This window comes from Schistocerca americana, chromosome 1 (assembly GCF_021461395.2).
Source record: "Schistocerca americana isolate TAMUIC-IGC-003095 chromosome 1, iqSchAmer2.1, whole genome shotgun sequence".
Taxonomy (NCBI): domain Eukaryota; kingdom Metazoa; phylum Arthropoda; class Insecta; order Orthoptera; family Acrididae; genus Schistocerca; species Schistocerca americana.
In genome coordinates, this window is record NC_060119.1 from 1,254,125,868 (window position 1) to 1,254,142,912 (window position 17,045).

The window sequence follows — 17,045 nt, forward strand, 5'->3', positions numbered from 1 at the left end:
CGATATGTGGTCGTAGTGTAACTATTGCGTCAAATTTGGGATCTTTTCTGTTCTACGATTGTGATACGGCAGTTCCAGTTCACCTGCATTCCCATGATTAGCCTTGGTAACAATTCACTGCTCGGTTCGAGGCTGTAAGAAATGCCAAGTATGATGGTAACGAGGTCTAAAATAACTGGATCTCTTTCCTTGGACCCCACTTGTTAAAGGAATTGTTCGGCAGGTTAGACGAACTGCCGGATGTTTTGTGTGTGTCGAAAGCACATCCAGCTCCCGTCGAGGACACTAAATACAAGTACTTAGACAGAGGAGTGGAACAAGAGTCAGTGCGCAATATCTCACAGCAGTATGAAATTTTATTAGGAACAGAAAGTAATGTTAGTGCCTTCATTTACAACATGTGACACAGATTAGAAATGTTTCACATCCAAATCCGTTTACAAACTAAATATATAAATCTATGAATATATAATACTATTTATTAACACTATGACACACCAAAAGAATAAAAATATATATTCTGTACCAAGAAGGAAAAAATTATAAAGAATTTCTGATAAAATTGTTGAAAAATACTGATAGCGATTCGTTTACCAACCTTTTCGCAACACCTGCCTTTAGAATAGCCACGTCATGAGAAAACCGAGCCATTAAAAATAAAACTGGCCCCATAGCAATCTCAATACCACGTCAAAAACATACTTAGCTGCGTGATACAGCACCAGGTCACGTTTTCCGCTGCAAAATGTGATAAATAACGTCCAGAGGAAGCACGAATTTAACACGTCTTATACAGGCTTGCGAGTATGCCTCAGTACGAAGTCCAACTATTAGAACAAGACTGTAACAGGAAGTATATTCAGATGGACTACATGCTTGTATTAAACCGAGAGTAGAGGTTTCTGAAGCTGCTTGCACGAAGCTTACATAAACAAAAACGTAAACAAAAAAGGGAAGTTTAGCAACAAAAGCAGGTAGATACATAAATTTATAAAAATGTGAAACGGAGAAATTAGAGAACCTGTTAAATGGAAAGAATCGAATATATATGACATGTATAAATACAGAGGACTGGAAATATTTAAAAGTGCAGCAGTCATGAAAATATTTAAAGAATTAAAATATCAAAAGTTGGTAAATATTTTCTGAAACTCTTTTAAGAGTGAATCATATCACTGGAGCTCGAAGACATTATTTCCGTGTTATTAGAAACTGGAAGACTTTTGTGATAAGTCTGCCGTAGACAGGCTTTAGAGCGCGACAATAACTGATGAACTGGAAAATACTACGTAAAATTTACAGGGGCGTCTCACGACATGAAAATATATTGTAGGCTACAGTGATGCAGGAAACATTCTGGAAGTGTCTGGGAAGACTAGACTTCACGGGGGAGCTGGGCAGGCAGCCGGGGCTAGCCGGCGCTAGCCGTCGCACAGGGCGAGCACCTGCTCGCAGACGCGCTTGTAGCTCCAGGCGTCGCCGCGGAGGCGCTTGCGGCGCACGGCCACCACGTGCTCCGCGTCTGCAGAGGGCGCCACCAGGCACACCTCCAGCTCGAACGACAGCCGCGGCTGCTTGGCTCGCACCACCCACCTGCCAAACACAACACCTTCTCACTATCCTCATCGCTTTTATGTACATACGCAAAACAACGACACATCTGAATCGCCGAAATTTTTATATAACTGAACATTATTTGTTCGTTTTACTCACATCATCACAGTTCCACATATATATGAAATTGAAGGTACTACACTTAAAACTTTATAGAACAAAAATCCACTTCAGTTTCCAGTAATTTTCTTAGTTTATTCCACAAAAGTTTTCGTAGCTTAGAGCAAGATCCTCGGGTGCCATTTGCGTGTCGTACTGTCCAGGCGGGTGCTGTCGCTGCTAGTTCTACGCTCCCATGCGTTTGAGAGAGGGCCATAGACACGGGTTCCCATGTAGATGTCGTGTTTCTTGACTTCCGCAAGGCGTTCATTACAGATCCGCACAGTCGTTTAATGGACAAAGTAAGAGCATATGGACTATCAGACCGATTGTGTGGTTGGATTGAAGAGTTCATAGATAACAGAACGCAGCATGTCATTCTCAATGGAGAGATGTCTTCCGAAGTAAGAGTGATTTCAGGTGTGCCGCAGGGGAGTGTCGTAGGACCGTTGCTATTCACAATATACATAAATGACCTTGTGGATGACATCGGAAGTTCACTGAGGCTTTTTGCGGATGATGCTGTGGGATATCGAGAGGTTGTAACAATGGGAAATTGTACTGAAATGCAGGAGGATCTGCAGCGAATTGACGCATGGTGCAGGGAATGGCAATTGAATCTCAATGTAGACAAGTGTAATGTGCTGCGAATACATAGAAAGAAAGATCCCTTATCATTTAGCTACAATATAGCAGATCAACAACTGGAAGTAGTTAATTCCATAAATTATCTGGGAGTAGGCATTAGGAGTGATTTAAAATGGAATGATCATATAAAGTTGATCGTCGGTAAAGCAGATGCCAGACTGAGATTCATTGGAAGAATCCAAAATGCAATCCAAAAACAAAGGAAGTAGGTTACGGTACACTTGTTCGCCCACTGGTTGAATACTGCTCAGCAGTGTGGGATCCGTACCAGATAGGGTTGATAGAAGAGATAGAGAAGATCCAACGGAGAGCAGCGCGCTTCGTTACGGGATCATTTAGTAATCGCGAAAGCGTTACGGAGATGATAGACTAACTCCAGTGGAACACTCTGCAGGAGAGACGCTCAGTAGCTCGGTACGGGCTTTTGTTAAAGTTTCGAGAACATACCGTCACCGAAGAGTCAAGCAGCATATTGCTCCCTCCTACATATATCTCGCGGAGAGACCATGAGGATAAAATCAGAGAGATTAGAGCCCACACAGAGGCATACCGACAGTCCTTCTTTCCGCGAACAATACGAGACTGGAATAGAAGGGAGAACCGATAGAGGTATTCAAGGTACCCTCCGCCACACACCGTCAGCTGGCTTGCGGAGTATGGATGTAGATGTAGATGTTTGAGGTGGGTGTGATACACCATGACTCACTGGCCCGACCACCACGCATTTACGTTCTAGTATTTATTTGGCGGCACCTGATGATGAAACTTTAAGCTTCGAAACCGGTCGTGGAATACTTTAACAAAATTACCACCATAAATACGATCTATTTTGTACATTTAAAAGGACACTGAGACACAGTACCTCGTCAGATTCCTGTGTACGAACATGTACTGTGGTGGCATAGCAGCAATCACTCACAGTTAGAAAGCTGTAACATTCGTCTCCGTGGATTCGGACCCTACCGAAGGCGCTCCATGTACATACATACTCCGCATGCCCCACCACACGGTGCACAGTGCAGCGTACCAAGTTCGACTACTAGTCTTTTCTTTTCCTATTCCACTTGCAAAGACAGCGAGGGAAAAACTGCTCGCTACATTCGTCCGAACGAGCTCTAATTTCACCGATAATATCTTCGTGATCTTAAAGCGAAATGTACTCGTACGTTGGGGACAGCAGAATCGTTCTGCAGTTGGCCGCTTCTCTAAATTTCCTCGACAGCAGCTCGCAAAAAGAACGTTGTATTCTCTCCAGGGATTCGAAACCGCGTCGCCGCAGCACCGTAACAGAGTCATAGACTCATTTGGTAATGGGTACAATGTAACAGACGCCAATATATTATAAAAGAGCATTGCATTTGAAACGGAAGAGAAGCAACGTATGTATACGTTTTAAATGCGAGACAATTCCTGCAAATGTCTGGAACTAGCAATGTACGGAAATATGAAGTGGAATAATTACTTTGTCGCAAATGGTAAGTAAAGAAAATGGCAGAGTTCGATGGATCGGAAAGACAGCGACAAACCGAAAAATCCAAAGTTGCACAGTGGTTCAAAGTCCACATTAAAATGGCTGGGTCATACTCAGCAAAAGAATAGAGGTGTTCAAACCGAACGTCGCGCCGAAGACAGCTTTAATTTCTTGTAAACTGCAATTTGACTACAAAAGATACTGCTTAAGAAACAATAGCCTCCACGAAATACTGCTGAAGTAAGTGGCATCCCTGTCACGTCACATTAAGAGGGGAAAAGAAATGCATACCAAAAATGCTCACGCGACTCGTCCGTGTGAGATACTGTCGCGAAAATGCCGGAAAACATCAAATAGGAAGCACACGAGCAAACGCTCTATATATCTCGCAGACATCTTAAATTCTCAGGTCAGAATCAGCTTCCCATGTGTAGTGCCCGCAAGTCACTAACGGTAATTACGTTTATTACTCGCTGACAGCGTCAAGTTTCACTGCACACTAAGCACTAAGACGTAATGAAGACTAACTTTTTTCAGTCATCAGATTATAACTAGTTTGATGCAGCCCGCCAAGAATTCCTCTCCTGTGACAACCTCTACATCTCAGAATAGCACTTGCAACCTACGTCCTCACTTATTTGCTGGATGTATTCAAACCGCTGTCTTCCACTGCAGCTCCCTCTGGTACCATGGAAGTCAGTTTCTGATGTCTTAACATATGTCCCTTCTCCTTGTCAGTTTTTCCCACATATTCCTTGCCTCTCCGATTCTGCGGAGAATCTCCTCATTCCTCACCTTATCGGCCCACCTAATTTTCAACATTCGTCTGTAGAACCACATCTCGAATTCTTCGGTTCTCTTCTGTTCCACTTTTTCCACCGTCCATGTTTCACTACTATACAATGCTGTGCTCCAACCGTACATTCTCAGAAATTTCTTCCTCAAATTAAGACCTATGTTTGATACTAGTAGACCTCTCTTGGCCAGAAATGCCCTTTTTGCCATTGCCAGTCTACTTTGATGTCCTCCTTGCTTCCTCCGACCGTCAACGGTTATTTTCCTGCCTAGGTAGCAGAATTCCTTAACTTCATCTACTTCGTGACCATCAATCCTGATGTTAAGCTTCTCGCTCTTCTCATTCCTGCTAGTCCCCATTACTTTCGTCTTTCTTTGATTTACTCTTAATCCATATTCACTGCGTATTAGACTGTTCATTCCATTTAGCAGATTCCGTAATTCTTCTACACTTTCTGAGAATAGCAATGTTGTTGTTGTTGTTGTGGTCTTCAATCCTGAGACTGGTTTGATGCAGCTCTCCATGCTACTCTATCCTGTGCAAGCTTTTTCATCTCCCAGTACCTACTGCAACCTACATCCTTCTGAATCTGCTTAGTGTATTCATCTCTTGGTCTCCCTCTACGATTTTTACCCTCCACACTGCCCTCCAATACTAAATTGGTGATCCCTTGATGCCTCAGAACTTGTCCTACCAACCGATCCCTTCTTCTGGTCAAGTTGTGCCACAAACTTCTCTTCTCCCCAATCCTATTCAATACTTCCTCATTAGTTATGTGATCCACCCACCTTATCTTCAGCATTCTTCTGTAGCACCACATTTCGAAAGCTTCTATTCTCTTCTTGTCCAAACTATTTATCGTCCATGTTTCACTTCCATACATGGCTACACTCCATACGAATACTTTCAGAAATGACTTCCTGACACTTAAATCAATACTGGATGTTAACAAATTTCTCTTCTTCAGAAACGCTTTCCTTGCCATTGCCAGCCTACATTTTATATCCTCTCTACTTCGACCATCATCAGTTATTTTGCTCCCCAAATAGCAAAACTCCTTTACTACTTTAAGTGTCTCATTTCCTAATCTAATTCCCTCAGCATCACCCGACTTAATTAGACTACATTCCATTATCCTTGTTTCGCTTTTGTTGATGTTCATCTTATATCCTCCTATCAAGACACTGTCCATTCCATTCAACTGCTCTTCCAAGTCCTTTGCTGTCTCTGACAGAATTACAATGTCATCGGCGAACCTCAAAGTTTTTATTTCTTCTCCATGAATTTTAATACCTACTCCGAATTTTTCTTTTCTTTCCTTTACTGCTTGCTCAATATACAGATTGAACAACATCGGGGAGAGGCTACAACCCTGTCTTACTCCCTTCCCAACCACTGCTTCCCTTTCATGTCCCTCGACTCTTATAACTGCCATCTGGTTTCTGTACAAATTGTAAATAGCCTTTCGCTCCCTGTATTTTACCCCTGCCACCTTTAGAATTTGAAAGAGAGTATTCCAGTCAACATTGTCAAAAGCTTTCTCTAAGTCTACAAATGCTAGAAACGTAGGTTTGCCTTTCCTTAATCTTTCTTCTAAGATAAGTCGTAAGGTCAGTATTGCCTCACGTGTTCCAGTGTTTCTACGGAATCCAAACTGATCTTTCCCGAGGTTGGCTTCTACTAGTTTTTCCATTCGTCTGTAAAGAATTCGTGTTAGTATTTTGCAGCTGTGACTTATTAAGCTGATAGTTCGGTAATTTTCACATCTGTCAACACCTTCTTTATTTGGGATTGGAATTATTATATTCTTCTTGAAGTCTGAGGGTATTTCGCCTGTTTCATACATCTTGCTCACCAGATGGTAGAGTTTTGTCAGGACTGGCTCTCCCACGGCCGTCAGTAGTTCCAATGGAATATTGTCTACTCCGGGGGCCTTGTTTTGACTCAGGCCTTTCAGTGCTCTGTCAAACTCTTCACGCAGTATCATATCTCCCATTTCATCTTCATCTACATCCTCTTCCATTTCCATAATATTGTCCTCAAGTACATCGCCCTTGTATAGACCCTCTATATACTCCTTCCACTCCAGTATCCTAGCAATATCATCAACGAATCTTATCATTGAGATCTTTTCACCTTGAATTTTAATTCTACTCCTGAACCTTTCTTTTATTTCTACCATTGCTTCTTCGATGGGATTGAACAATGGGGGCGAAAGACTACACCCCTGTCTTGCACATTTTCTAATCCGAGAACTTTGTTCTTGGTCTTCCAGTCAAATTATTCACTCTTGGCTCTTGTACTTGTTGTGTATTACCCGTCTCTCCCTCTAGCTTACTCATTTTTCCTCAGAATTTCCAATATCTTGCTCCATTTGACGTTGTCGAACGCTTTTTCCAGGTAGACAAATAATATTAACGTGTCTTGATTTTTCTTTCGTCCCGCTTCCAGTATCAGTCGCATCGTCGGAATTGCCTCTTTGATGCCTTTACATTTCCTAATGCCAAACTGATCGTCATCTTATACATCCTCAGTTTTCTCTTCCATTCTTCTGTATATCATTCTTGTAAGCAGCTTGGATATATGACTTTTTAAGCTGATTGTGCGATAATTCTCTCACTTATCAGCTCTTGCAAACTTCATAATTGTGTGGATGATATTGTTCCAAAAGTCAGACGGTATATCGCCAGACTCATACATTCTACACACCAACGTGAATAGTCGCTTTGTTGCCACTTCACCCCAACGATTTCAGAAATTCTGATGGAATGTTATCTATCCCTTCTGCCTTATTTAATCTTAAGTCTTCCAAAGTTCTTTTAAATTCTGAATCTAATACTGCATCCCCTATCTCTTCAGATCGACTCTTGTTTCTTCTTGTATCACATCAGACAAGTCTTCCCCTTCACAGAGGCTTCCAATGTACTCTTTCCACCTATCTGCTCTCTCTTCCGCATTTAGCAGTATAATACCCATTGCACTCTTAACATTACCACTCTTGCTTTTAATTTCACCGAAGGTTGTTTTGATCTCTCTATTTGCTAAGTCAGTACTTCCAACAATCGTTTCTTTCAATTTCTTCGCATTTTTCATGCAGCTATTTCGCTTCATCTTCTCTGCACTACCTATTTGTTTCATTCCTAAGAGACTATTGTATCTGTATTCCTGAATGTCCATTAACATTTTTGTACTTCCTTCCTTCATCCATCAACTTAAGTATTTCTTCTGTTACCCATTGTTTCTTTACAGTTACCTCCTCTGTGCTTATGTTTTTCTTTCCAACTTCTGTGATTGCTCTTTTGAGAGACGTCGATTCCTCTTCAACTGTACTGCCTACTGAGCTATTTCTTATCGCATTATCTACGGCCTTAGAGAACTTCAAGCGCATCTCTTCATTCCGTAGTACTTCCGTATTCCACTTCTTTGCGCACTGATTCTTCCTGTCAAGTCTATTGAACTTCAGCATACTCTCGTCACTACTAAATTGTACCTGAGTCCATATCTGCTCCTGATTACGTCTTACAATCCAGTATCTGATTTCGGAATCAGTGTCTGACCACGATATAATCTGATAATCTTCCCGTATCTGGCGGCCTTTATCACGTATACCTCCTCATTTTTTGATTCTTGAACAGAGAATTCGGTGTTACTACCTGAAATTTGTTGCAGAGCTCAATTAGTCTTTCTCCTCTCTCATTTCTATTACCAACCCCATATTCTCCCGTAACCATTTTTTCTACTCCTTCTCCTATAACCGAATTCCAATCCCCATGATTTTCGCTTCGCTTTACGTTCCGTATTACACGTTCAACACCCTCAAATACTTTCTCTACCTCTTCATCTTCTAGTTGCGACGTCGGCATTATACCTGCACTACTGTCGACGTTGTTTTGCTGTCGATTCTGGTGAGAACAACCCTATTACTGAACTGTTCGCCGTAGCTCTCTCTCTGTTCCATCTTCCTGTTCATATCGAATACTTCTCCCGTTATACCATTTTCAGCTGCTGCTGATATTATCCTGTATTCATCAGACCAGAAATCCTTGTCTTCCTTCCAGTTTACTCCACTGACCCCCACTACATCTAGATTGAGCCTTTGCGTTTTCTTTTTGATAATTTCTGGTTTTCCTATTACGTTCAAACTTCTGACGTTCCACGCACAGACTCTTAGAACGTTATGCTTTCGTTGGTTATTCAATCTTTTTCTCATGGCCGTCTCCTCCCGGAGATCCGAATGGGGGACTATTCCTGAATCTTTTGGCAATGGAGGGATTCATCACGACACTTTTCAGTTACAGGACACATGTCTTGTGGATACACTGTGTGTCTTTAATGCAGTGATTTTCATTGCCTTCTGCATCCTCATGCCGTTGATCAAGACTAATGCATATTACATAATATACGATACTAGCTGGTATCCATCTCTGCACATTAACTTAAATATTAAATTTGTACAAAAACCTAACTTCTACCATTTCAGAGGACACCTTTATCATGTGTGTAATTAAAATAACTAAAATATAAATATACTAATTTTTTACAGTCATTTGCATAGAATTTGCCAGACATTTATAATATTTAAATATCATTGCTATTGAATATCTACGACAGTCACTAAATTCTTTGACTTGCATGTTAGAATCTTCATCGTTCTTCTCGTTAGCACTTGGCGGGAGGAGTATCTATATGATGTGGTGTTGGAAACGCATTGTAAAGAGCAGTAACGTTTAACTGTTGAAAGAAGAATGTTGCGGAACATTTTATGACTCATATTTTGCAAATCAACCATATATGAATTCACGAATAAAGAAGATTCAAAGAAGAACTGCTTTATTTAATGTTAGTAAACTATTAACTCGGCAAACTTTGAAATAATACGAGTATATTCCCTAGAATAGAAATAATTCTAGACTATCATACCCCTGAAAAGAAGACAGTGAGGTCCACTTATAGGCAATTACATAAGTAAAAGACTTATACTTTAGTAAAGTGGACATTCCTTTCAATTAGACTTCTTTCAGAAAAATGACGAAAATCCGTTTGGTGGACAAGTACAATTTTAAAAGCATGTTTTTCACTCAAATGAAACATCCGCATTAGGATTCACTGCGGAAACGACAATAATTCCAAAACTTATATTTAAATATTGACGACTCTGTACTTTTATAGTTTACTGAAGATTACGTGAAAATCCAAGCATTTTGAATCAGTTCTTTTAAAACCAACAGTATTTTGACAATACGGTGATGATACTTCTACAATCTGGCCTCATGGTTTCAACAGTCTACGAGAGTTCCTCCAAAATCTTAACGCCGTAAAGAATAACATAAAATTTAGTATTGAGACAGAGAAAGAAGACTGATTGCCCTTTTTAGGCGTCTTCGTTCGATGCAAAAACGATGGTACATTTCGAAGGCCCACTCATACAGACCTGTATTTACAGCCTACTAGTTGCCACCATCCGCACAAACAATGGGCGTTCTGCAGACCTTGATCCACCGAGCACATGCCATCTCAAATGCCATTAACCCGCAAGCACAACTGGAATACCCGCAAATTATGTTCCTGAACAATAGATTTTCGTATAAACAAGCACAGAGAGTGCTTACACGTGTAAAAATGACAGAATAAGGAAGAGGACGAGACAGTTTATCTACTATATATTGGAAATGTCTGCGCGAAAATAGAACATTAAGCACATACAAGGTTAAAATGAGTTTTCGTCCTCTATCAAAACTCTCGACGCTTTTGAGATCTATCAAAGACGACTTGAAGTTGGACAAGACAGGCGTTTAAAGGATTCCGCCGGATTTCGGCAACTACTTCAGAGGGCAAACGACAAGTACTGTTTAGGAATGCATTGTGGAACGCCACCGGTATATTCGCTTTCTCGAAGCAAGGAAGTTCGCTATCGCTGAGCATTTCTACTGTTCATCTAATGAAATACACTGACGGGGAAAAAAACGCGACACCAAGAAGGAATTGTGCGACATAAACCAAAGTTCGTAGGCGTGTTTCTACATTCGAAATATGATATCTATTCAAATTTCGTCACAGTCGCGCAAGAGCGGCGCTAGTAGCGGCAATTATGAGGATACAAATCAGGTTTGTTTTAAATACACGCTGTAACTGTCTTGAGTGTTAAGTTACCTTCGAGATTGAAAGTGGTGAGTTGATGTTAGCCAAGAAATCCTTTAAGGCAACAAAGACGCCATTATGAACACCTCACTGAGGCTGCACGAGTTCCTGTAATAGGGCTACGAGGAGCTGGATGTTCCTTCTGCGATATTGCAGAAAGACCTGTCGGGAATGTAGCCACTGTACATTATTGCTGGCAGCGGTGGTCGCGAGAAAGTACGGTCGAAAAAGACCAGGCAACGAGCGGCCACGTGGAATTACCGAGAGAGAAGACCAATGTGTCCAGTGTACGGCTTTGGCGCATCGTACCGCATCTGCGGCAGCAATTTGAGCGACGTATGACACCACAGTGACATAACGAATTTTTACAAATCGGTTACTTCAAGAACGGCTAGGAGCCAGACGCCATATAGCGTTCATTCCACTGACCCCAAACCACCACCGTTTGCGTCTTCACTGACATAAGGCGAGATCTCATTGGAGGGCAGAGTGGAGGTCTGTTGTGTTTTCTGATGAAAGTTGGTTCTGCCTCGGTGCCGGTGATGGCCGTGTGTTGGTTAGAAGGTGGCTTGTTGATGGCCTACTACCAACCTGTCTGCATGCTAGACACGCTGCACCTACAGCCGGTGTTATGGTCTGGGGCGCGTTTTCGTATGAGAACAGGAGAATTCTTGTGGTTATCCCACAAACCTTAACTGAAAAGTTGTACGCCAATGTTGTGACTGCACTTGTTGTGCTACCACTGATGAAAAGCATTCCAGGGGTTGTTTTCGAACAGGACAACGCTCGCCCACAAACTGCCGTTGTAGCCCAACGTGCCCTACAGTGTCGCCGTGTTGCCCTGGCCTGCTCCATCACCAGATCTGTCTCCAGTCGGGCACTGTCATCCACAAACAGCATTAACCGTCCCTGTATTGACCAACAAAGTGCCACAGACATTGAACTCCATCCCACAAACCGACATACGGCACCTGTACAATACAATGCATGCACGTTTGCATGCTTGTATTCAACATTCTGGCAGTCACATCGACTACTAATGTACCAGCATTTCACATCTGCAATGGCTTATCTCGCCCCTACGTTAACTTGTGATCCTGCAATGTTACTCAAATAGTCTAACTCAAACAGTCTAACAAAAATTGTGGCCCATACGTCAGACTTTCGGAGCCCCATTTTCAATGAGCCAGAGGAAATGTGACTGTCCGACTCCCTTATCAGTCGGGAAGGACATCACTGTGTCAAAAATGAGGCATCATTACGATGCAACTATAAAATGTAATGAACATCTCCAAGAAAAGCAATCTGGATTATGGGAAGGCGAAAAATTTAAAGGAGAAATACCAAGTACATGCTGCTCAATTGGTAAAATTAGATTGCCAACACTAAAGTTACTCCCACCTAAATTTTCTGAATGCGTGAAAAGCGAAGCACCGGCATCAAAACGACTTTTTTTTCTTCTCCAAAAAGACGGTATAACGGATGCTTCCAGATGACATCATTTGGAGTAACACCAACAACCGAGGATGGAGGATTTAATCTGGTGTTTTGGATCCAAGGATAAGTGTATCACATGATTGGGTCATTGTTACCATTTACAAATGAGGAGGAGGAGGAGATTAGTGTTTAACGTCCCGTCGACAACGAGGTCATTAGAGACTGAGCGCAAGCTCGGATGAGGGAAGGATGGGGAAGGAAGTCGGCCGTGCCCTTTCAAAGGAACGATACCGGCATTTGCCTGAAGCGATTTAGGGAAATCACGGAAAACCTAAATCAGGATGGCCAGAGACGGGATTGAACCGTCGTCCTCCCGAATGCGAGTCCAGTGTGCTAACCACTGCGCCACCTCGCTCGGTATTTACAAATGAAACGCGGAAGTTTTTACAAGTTTATTTTGTAGGAAACGAAGATGACGAAACCTTCAACGTCACTGGATTGCATCGAGATACAATTCTGGATCTACAATGTTTCCTACATAAAAGTAATGAATTGGTACGAATGTTTAGAAATAAAATCGAATAAATGGTCGCAGATAGTTGCAATATAGTAATTCGAACTGATACGAGACCAACAGGCGAACAAAGAAAATGGTTAGATGCACCTCAGTCAAACGAAATGGCCTAAGTAATTGCGGACAATGAAACTGTTATCGTGGTATTGAGATAAGTACAGACAGGAAACTAAGACCCCAGTGAAGCGGGTTATTATCAGCTAGTTTAGTAATAAAATAATTTATCTTTTAAACTGATGCTGATTTTGACCAGAAAAGATTGAAAGTGGAGGAAATTTCTAATGTAATACGCGTATGATCGCTAGTAGACATCACAACAAAAGTATTCGGGCACCAGTTAGTGGACATTAAAATTGGGTGTGTCCACACTTCGCCTTTATGACTGGTTGAACTGCGTTGGGGACTGTTTCAATGAATCTTCTGAACCTCTGTGGAGAAATGACGGCCTATTGTTCCTCAAGAACCGAAACCAGAGAAGGTAGTGATGGTAAAGGAGCATCTGTGAAGCAACAGTCTGTGGACAATAACATTTCTAAAACAGACCGAGTTACCCAGTGTCCCGACCCGAAGCCAGTGGAACAGCTGTGGGTTGAGCGAGAACGTCGACCTGACTCCAGACCCCAGACTCAACCATCACTACCTTCTCTGGTTTCGGTACTTGAGGAACACCCCTGTCAAACTCCCTTCTCAACCACCGCTACACTTTCGCTCCGTGCATTTGGCCCTGCCACCTTTAGAATTTGAAAGAGAGTTATTCCAGTCAACACTGTCAAAAGCTTCCCCTACGTCTACAAATGCTAGAAACGTAGGATTGCCTTTCCTTAATCTACCTTCTAAGACAAGTCGTGGGGTCAGTATTGCCTCACGTGTTCCAATATTTCTACGGAATCCAAACTGATCTTCCCCGAGGTCGGCTTCTGGCGGTTTTTCCATTTTTCTGTAAAGGATTCGTGTTAGTATTTTTCAGGCGTGACTTATGATTAAACTGATAGTTCGGTAATTTTCACACCTGTCACCATTTCCTTTCTTTGGCATTGGTATTAGTATATTCTTTTTGAAGTCTGAGGGTATTTCGCCCGTCTTATACATCTTGCTCACCAGGTGTAAAGGTTTTGTCATGGCTGGCTCTCCCGAGGCTATCAGTAGCTCTAACGAAATGTTGTCTTCTCTCGGGGTCTTGTGCTTGCGTAACAAACCGTAATTGAGTCAAGTACACTACTGGCATTTAAATTGCTACACCAAGAAGAAATGCAGATGATAAACGGGTATTCATTGGACAAATATATTATGCTAGAATTGACATGTTATTACATTTTCACGCAATTTGGGTGCATACATCCTGAGAAATCAGTACCCAGAACAACCACCTCTGGCCGTAATAACGATCTTGATACGCCCGGGCATTGAGTCAAACAGAGCTTGGATGGCGTGTACAGGCACAGCTGCCCATGCAGCTTCAACACGATACCACAGTTCATCAAGAGTAGTGACTGGCGTGTTGTGACGAGCCAGTTGCTCAGCCACCATTGACCAGACGTTTTCAATTGGTGAGAGATCTGGACAATGTGCTGGCCAGAGCAGCAGTCGAACATTTTCTGTATCCAGAAAGGCCCACACAGGACCTGCAACATGCGGTCGTGCATTATCCTGCTGAAATGTAGGGTTTCGCAGGGATCGAATGAAGGGTAGAGCCACGGGTGGTAACACATCTGAAATGTAACGTCCACTGTTCAAAGTGCCGTCAATGCGAACAGGAGGAGACCGAGACGTGTAACCAATGGCACCCCATAACATCACGCCGGGTGATACGCCAGTGTGGCGATTACGAATACACGCTTCCAATGTGCGTTCACCGCGATGTCGCCAAACACGGATGCGACCATCATGATGCTGTAAACAGAACCTGGATTCATCCGAAAAAATGACATTTTGCCTTTCGTGCACCCAGGTTCGTCGTTGAGTACACCATCGCAGGCGCTCCTGTCTGTGATGCCGCGTCAAGGGTAACCGCAGCCATGGTTTCCGAGCTGATAGTCCATGCTGCTGCAAACGTCGTCGAACTGTTCGTGCAGATGGTTGTCATCTTGCAAACGTCCCCATCTGTTGACTCGGGGATCGAGACGTGGCTGCACGATCCGTTGCTGCCATGTGGATAAGATGCCTGTCATCTCGACTGCTAATCACGCGAGTGTTACGGAAATGCTTTAGGAACTCGGATGGGAGTCTCTGTAGGAAAGGAGGCGTTCTTTTCGTGAATCGCTACTGAGGAAATTTAGAGAACCAGCATTTGAGGCTGACTGCAGTACAATTTTACTGCCGCCAGCTTATATTTCGCGGAAAGACCACAAAGATAAGATAAGAGAGATTAGGGCTCGTACAGAGGCATATAGGCAGTCATTTTTCCCTTTTTCTGTTTGGGAGTGGAACAGGGAGAGAAGATGCTAGTTGTTGTACGAGGTACCCTCCGCCCCGCACCGTATGGTGGATTGCGGAGTATGTATGTAGATGTAGTGATACGAGGCCGTTGGCATCCAGCACGTCATTCCGTATTACCCTCCTGAACCCACCGATTCCATATCCTGCTAACAGTCATTGGATCTCGACCAACGCGAGCAGCAATGTCGCGATACGATAAACCGCAATCGCGATATGCTACAATCCGACCTTTATCAAAGTCGGAAACGTGATGGTACGCATTTCTCCTCCTTACACGAGGCATCACAACAACGTTTCACCAGGCAACGCCGGTCAGCTGCTGTTTGTGTATGAGAAATCGGTTGGAAACTTTCGTCATGTCAGCGCGTTGTAGGTGTCGCCACCTGCGCCAGCCTTGTATGAATGCTCTGAAAAGCTAATCATTTGCACATCATCTTCGTGGTGTAGCAATTTTAATGGCGAGTAGTGTACTTTGCAATCGTCGTGACAAGTAATGGAGAAAGGCTACCGGATGAAATATGGCGTCGCAGCGGATCAGCTAATCACATGCCACTTCATCTATGGCAACACTCTGATTGTATACGGGATCTGAAACAACAGCAGGTAGTCACACAGACGGGCTGTATTACATAGCAACCGACAGCGCCCCCCCCCCACCTCTCTCTCTCTCTCTCTCTCTCTCTCTCTCTCTCTCTCTCTCTCTCTCTCTCTCTCTCTCTCTGTCTCTCTCCCCCCACCCCCCCTCCCCCCACACACGGGACGCATCGCGGCGCGGTGAGACGCTGCCGCGGGTGTCCCGTCGGCGGCTAACGAGACGATAAATAACAGCGGGCAGCCGCTCAGCCGCTGGTGAAGAATGGCCGCCGCCGTAATTTGGTTTATAAGGTTAGGCCGCGGGTTAATAACCTCCCATAACGCTCGCAATTATTTCCGAAGCGAAGCGAGAAACAGCGCCAAGTGTGAGCTGCCGCGGGGCAGCGCTGGCCGGATCTGCCTGCCTGCCTGCCTGCCTTCTGCCTCAGCCCATCCCCTCCCCACTCAGCCTCCACTGCGGCGCTAATAGAACGAGTGTAGCGCGGCGCGGCTCGCGTTACTCCGGGAGAATACCCTGTCAATACTCGCGGGGCCTTTGTACACATTAGCAGTCGGCACCTCCATATTATAATGAATGCTCGGCGGGCAGTATTTCATTTATCTGAGCGCGCGCGCCGCACGACCTCGCAGATAAGCATCGCGCAGCCGCCAGGGGCGGACGCGGCCGAGCAGCGGCGAGCGCGGCCGAGCAGCGGCGAGCGCAGCCGAGCAGCGGCGAGCGGCGGCCCATCGCCGCGGCCCATCTCGGCTCGGCGCGCCTGATTGATTCCACGCGTGAGATAGCGGGCGCGCAGCTGCGCTAGCCGTGCCGTGCTATCGCTTTCACCGCAGAGCGCAGTTGACGCAGGGGAAGGCGGCGGCGGCCTCCGGCAAAGGCAGCGGGCTGAGGTCGTGACCCCACGGGGCGTCTGCCCTGCCGCGGACACTCGCTGCTCCAGATCCGCGTTCCTCGCTCGCTACCTACACGGGACGGCCGTACTGCCGATAGTACACCGCCTTATTTCTGCGTAAAGATGGCGGAAATATTGATAGTTCGTAAGAATAACGTCGGTATTCGTACATCGATATTATACTGTAAATACGTCGACAATAAAGATGCATTTTTCGATGTATCGGACTTCGAGAAGTCTATTTGTTATACATGTTTGTAAGTACGTACTGATTTTTATACATCCCCATGAAATTACTATAACAAAACGAAGATTCGTTAAGTTTTTCCAGTGTTATATTAATACGAC

The 17,045-nt window shown here is 43.9% G+C and overlaps 1 protein-coding gene across 1 annotated transcript in view; it reads right to left on the bottom strand.

Moving 5' to 3' along the window:
* Positions 1 to 348: 348 nt before the first annotated feature.
* LOC124598711 (maternal embryonic leucine zipper kinase-like) overlaps positions 349 to 17,045 on the bottom strand; it is a 425,764-nt gene continuing 409,067 nt past the window's right edge. The window contains exon 13 of the mRNA XM_047136020.1: positions 349 to 1,593. Within this exon, the coding sequence (XP_046991976.1) occupies positions 1,422 to 1,593 (172 nt within the window). The 3' untranslated portion in view covers positions 349 to 1,421. The remainder of the gene's footprint in view (positions 1,594 to 17,045) is intronic.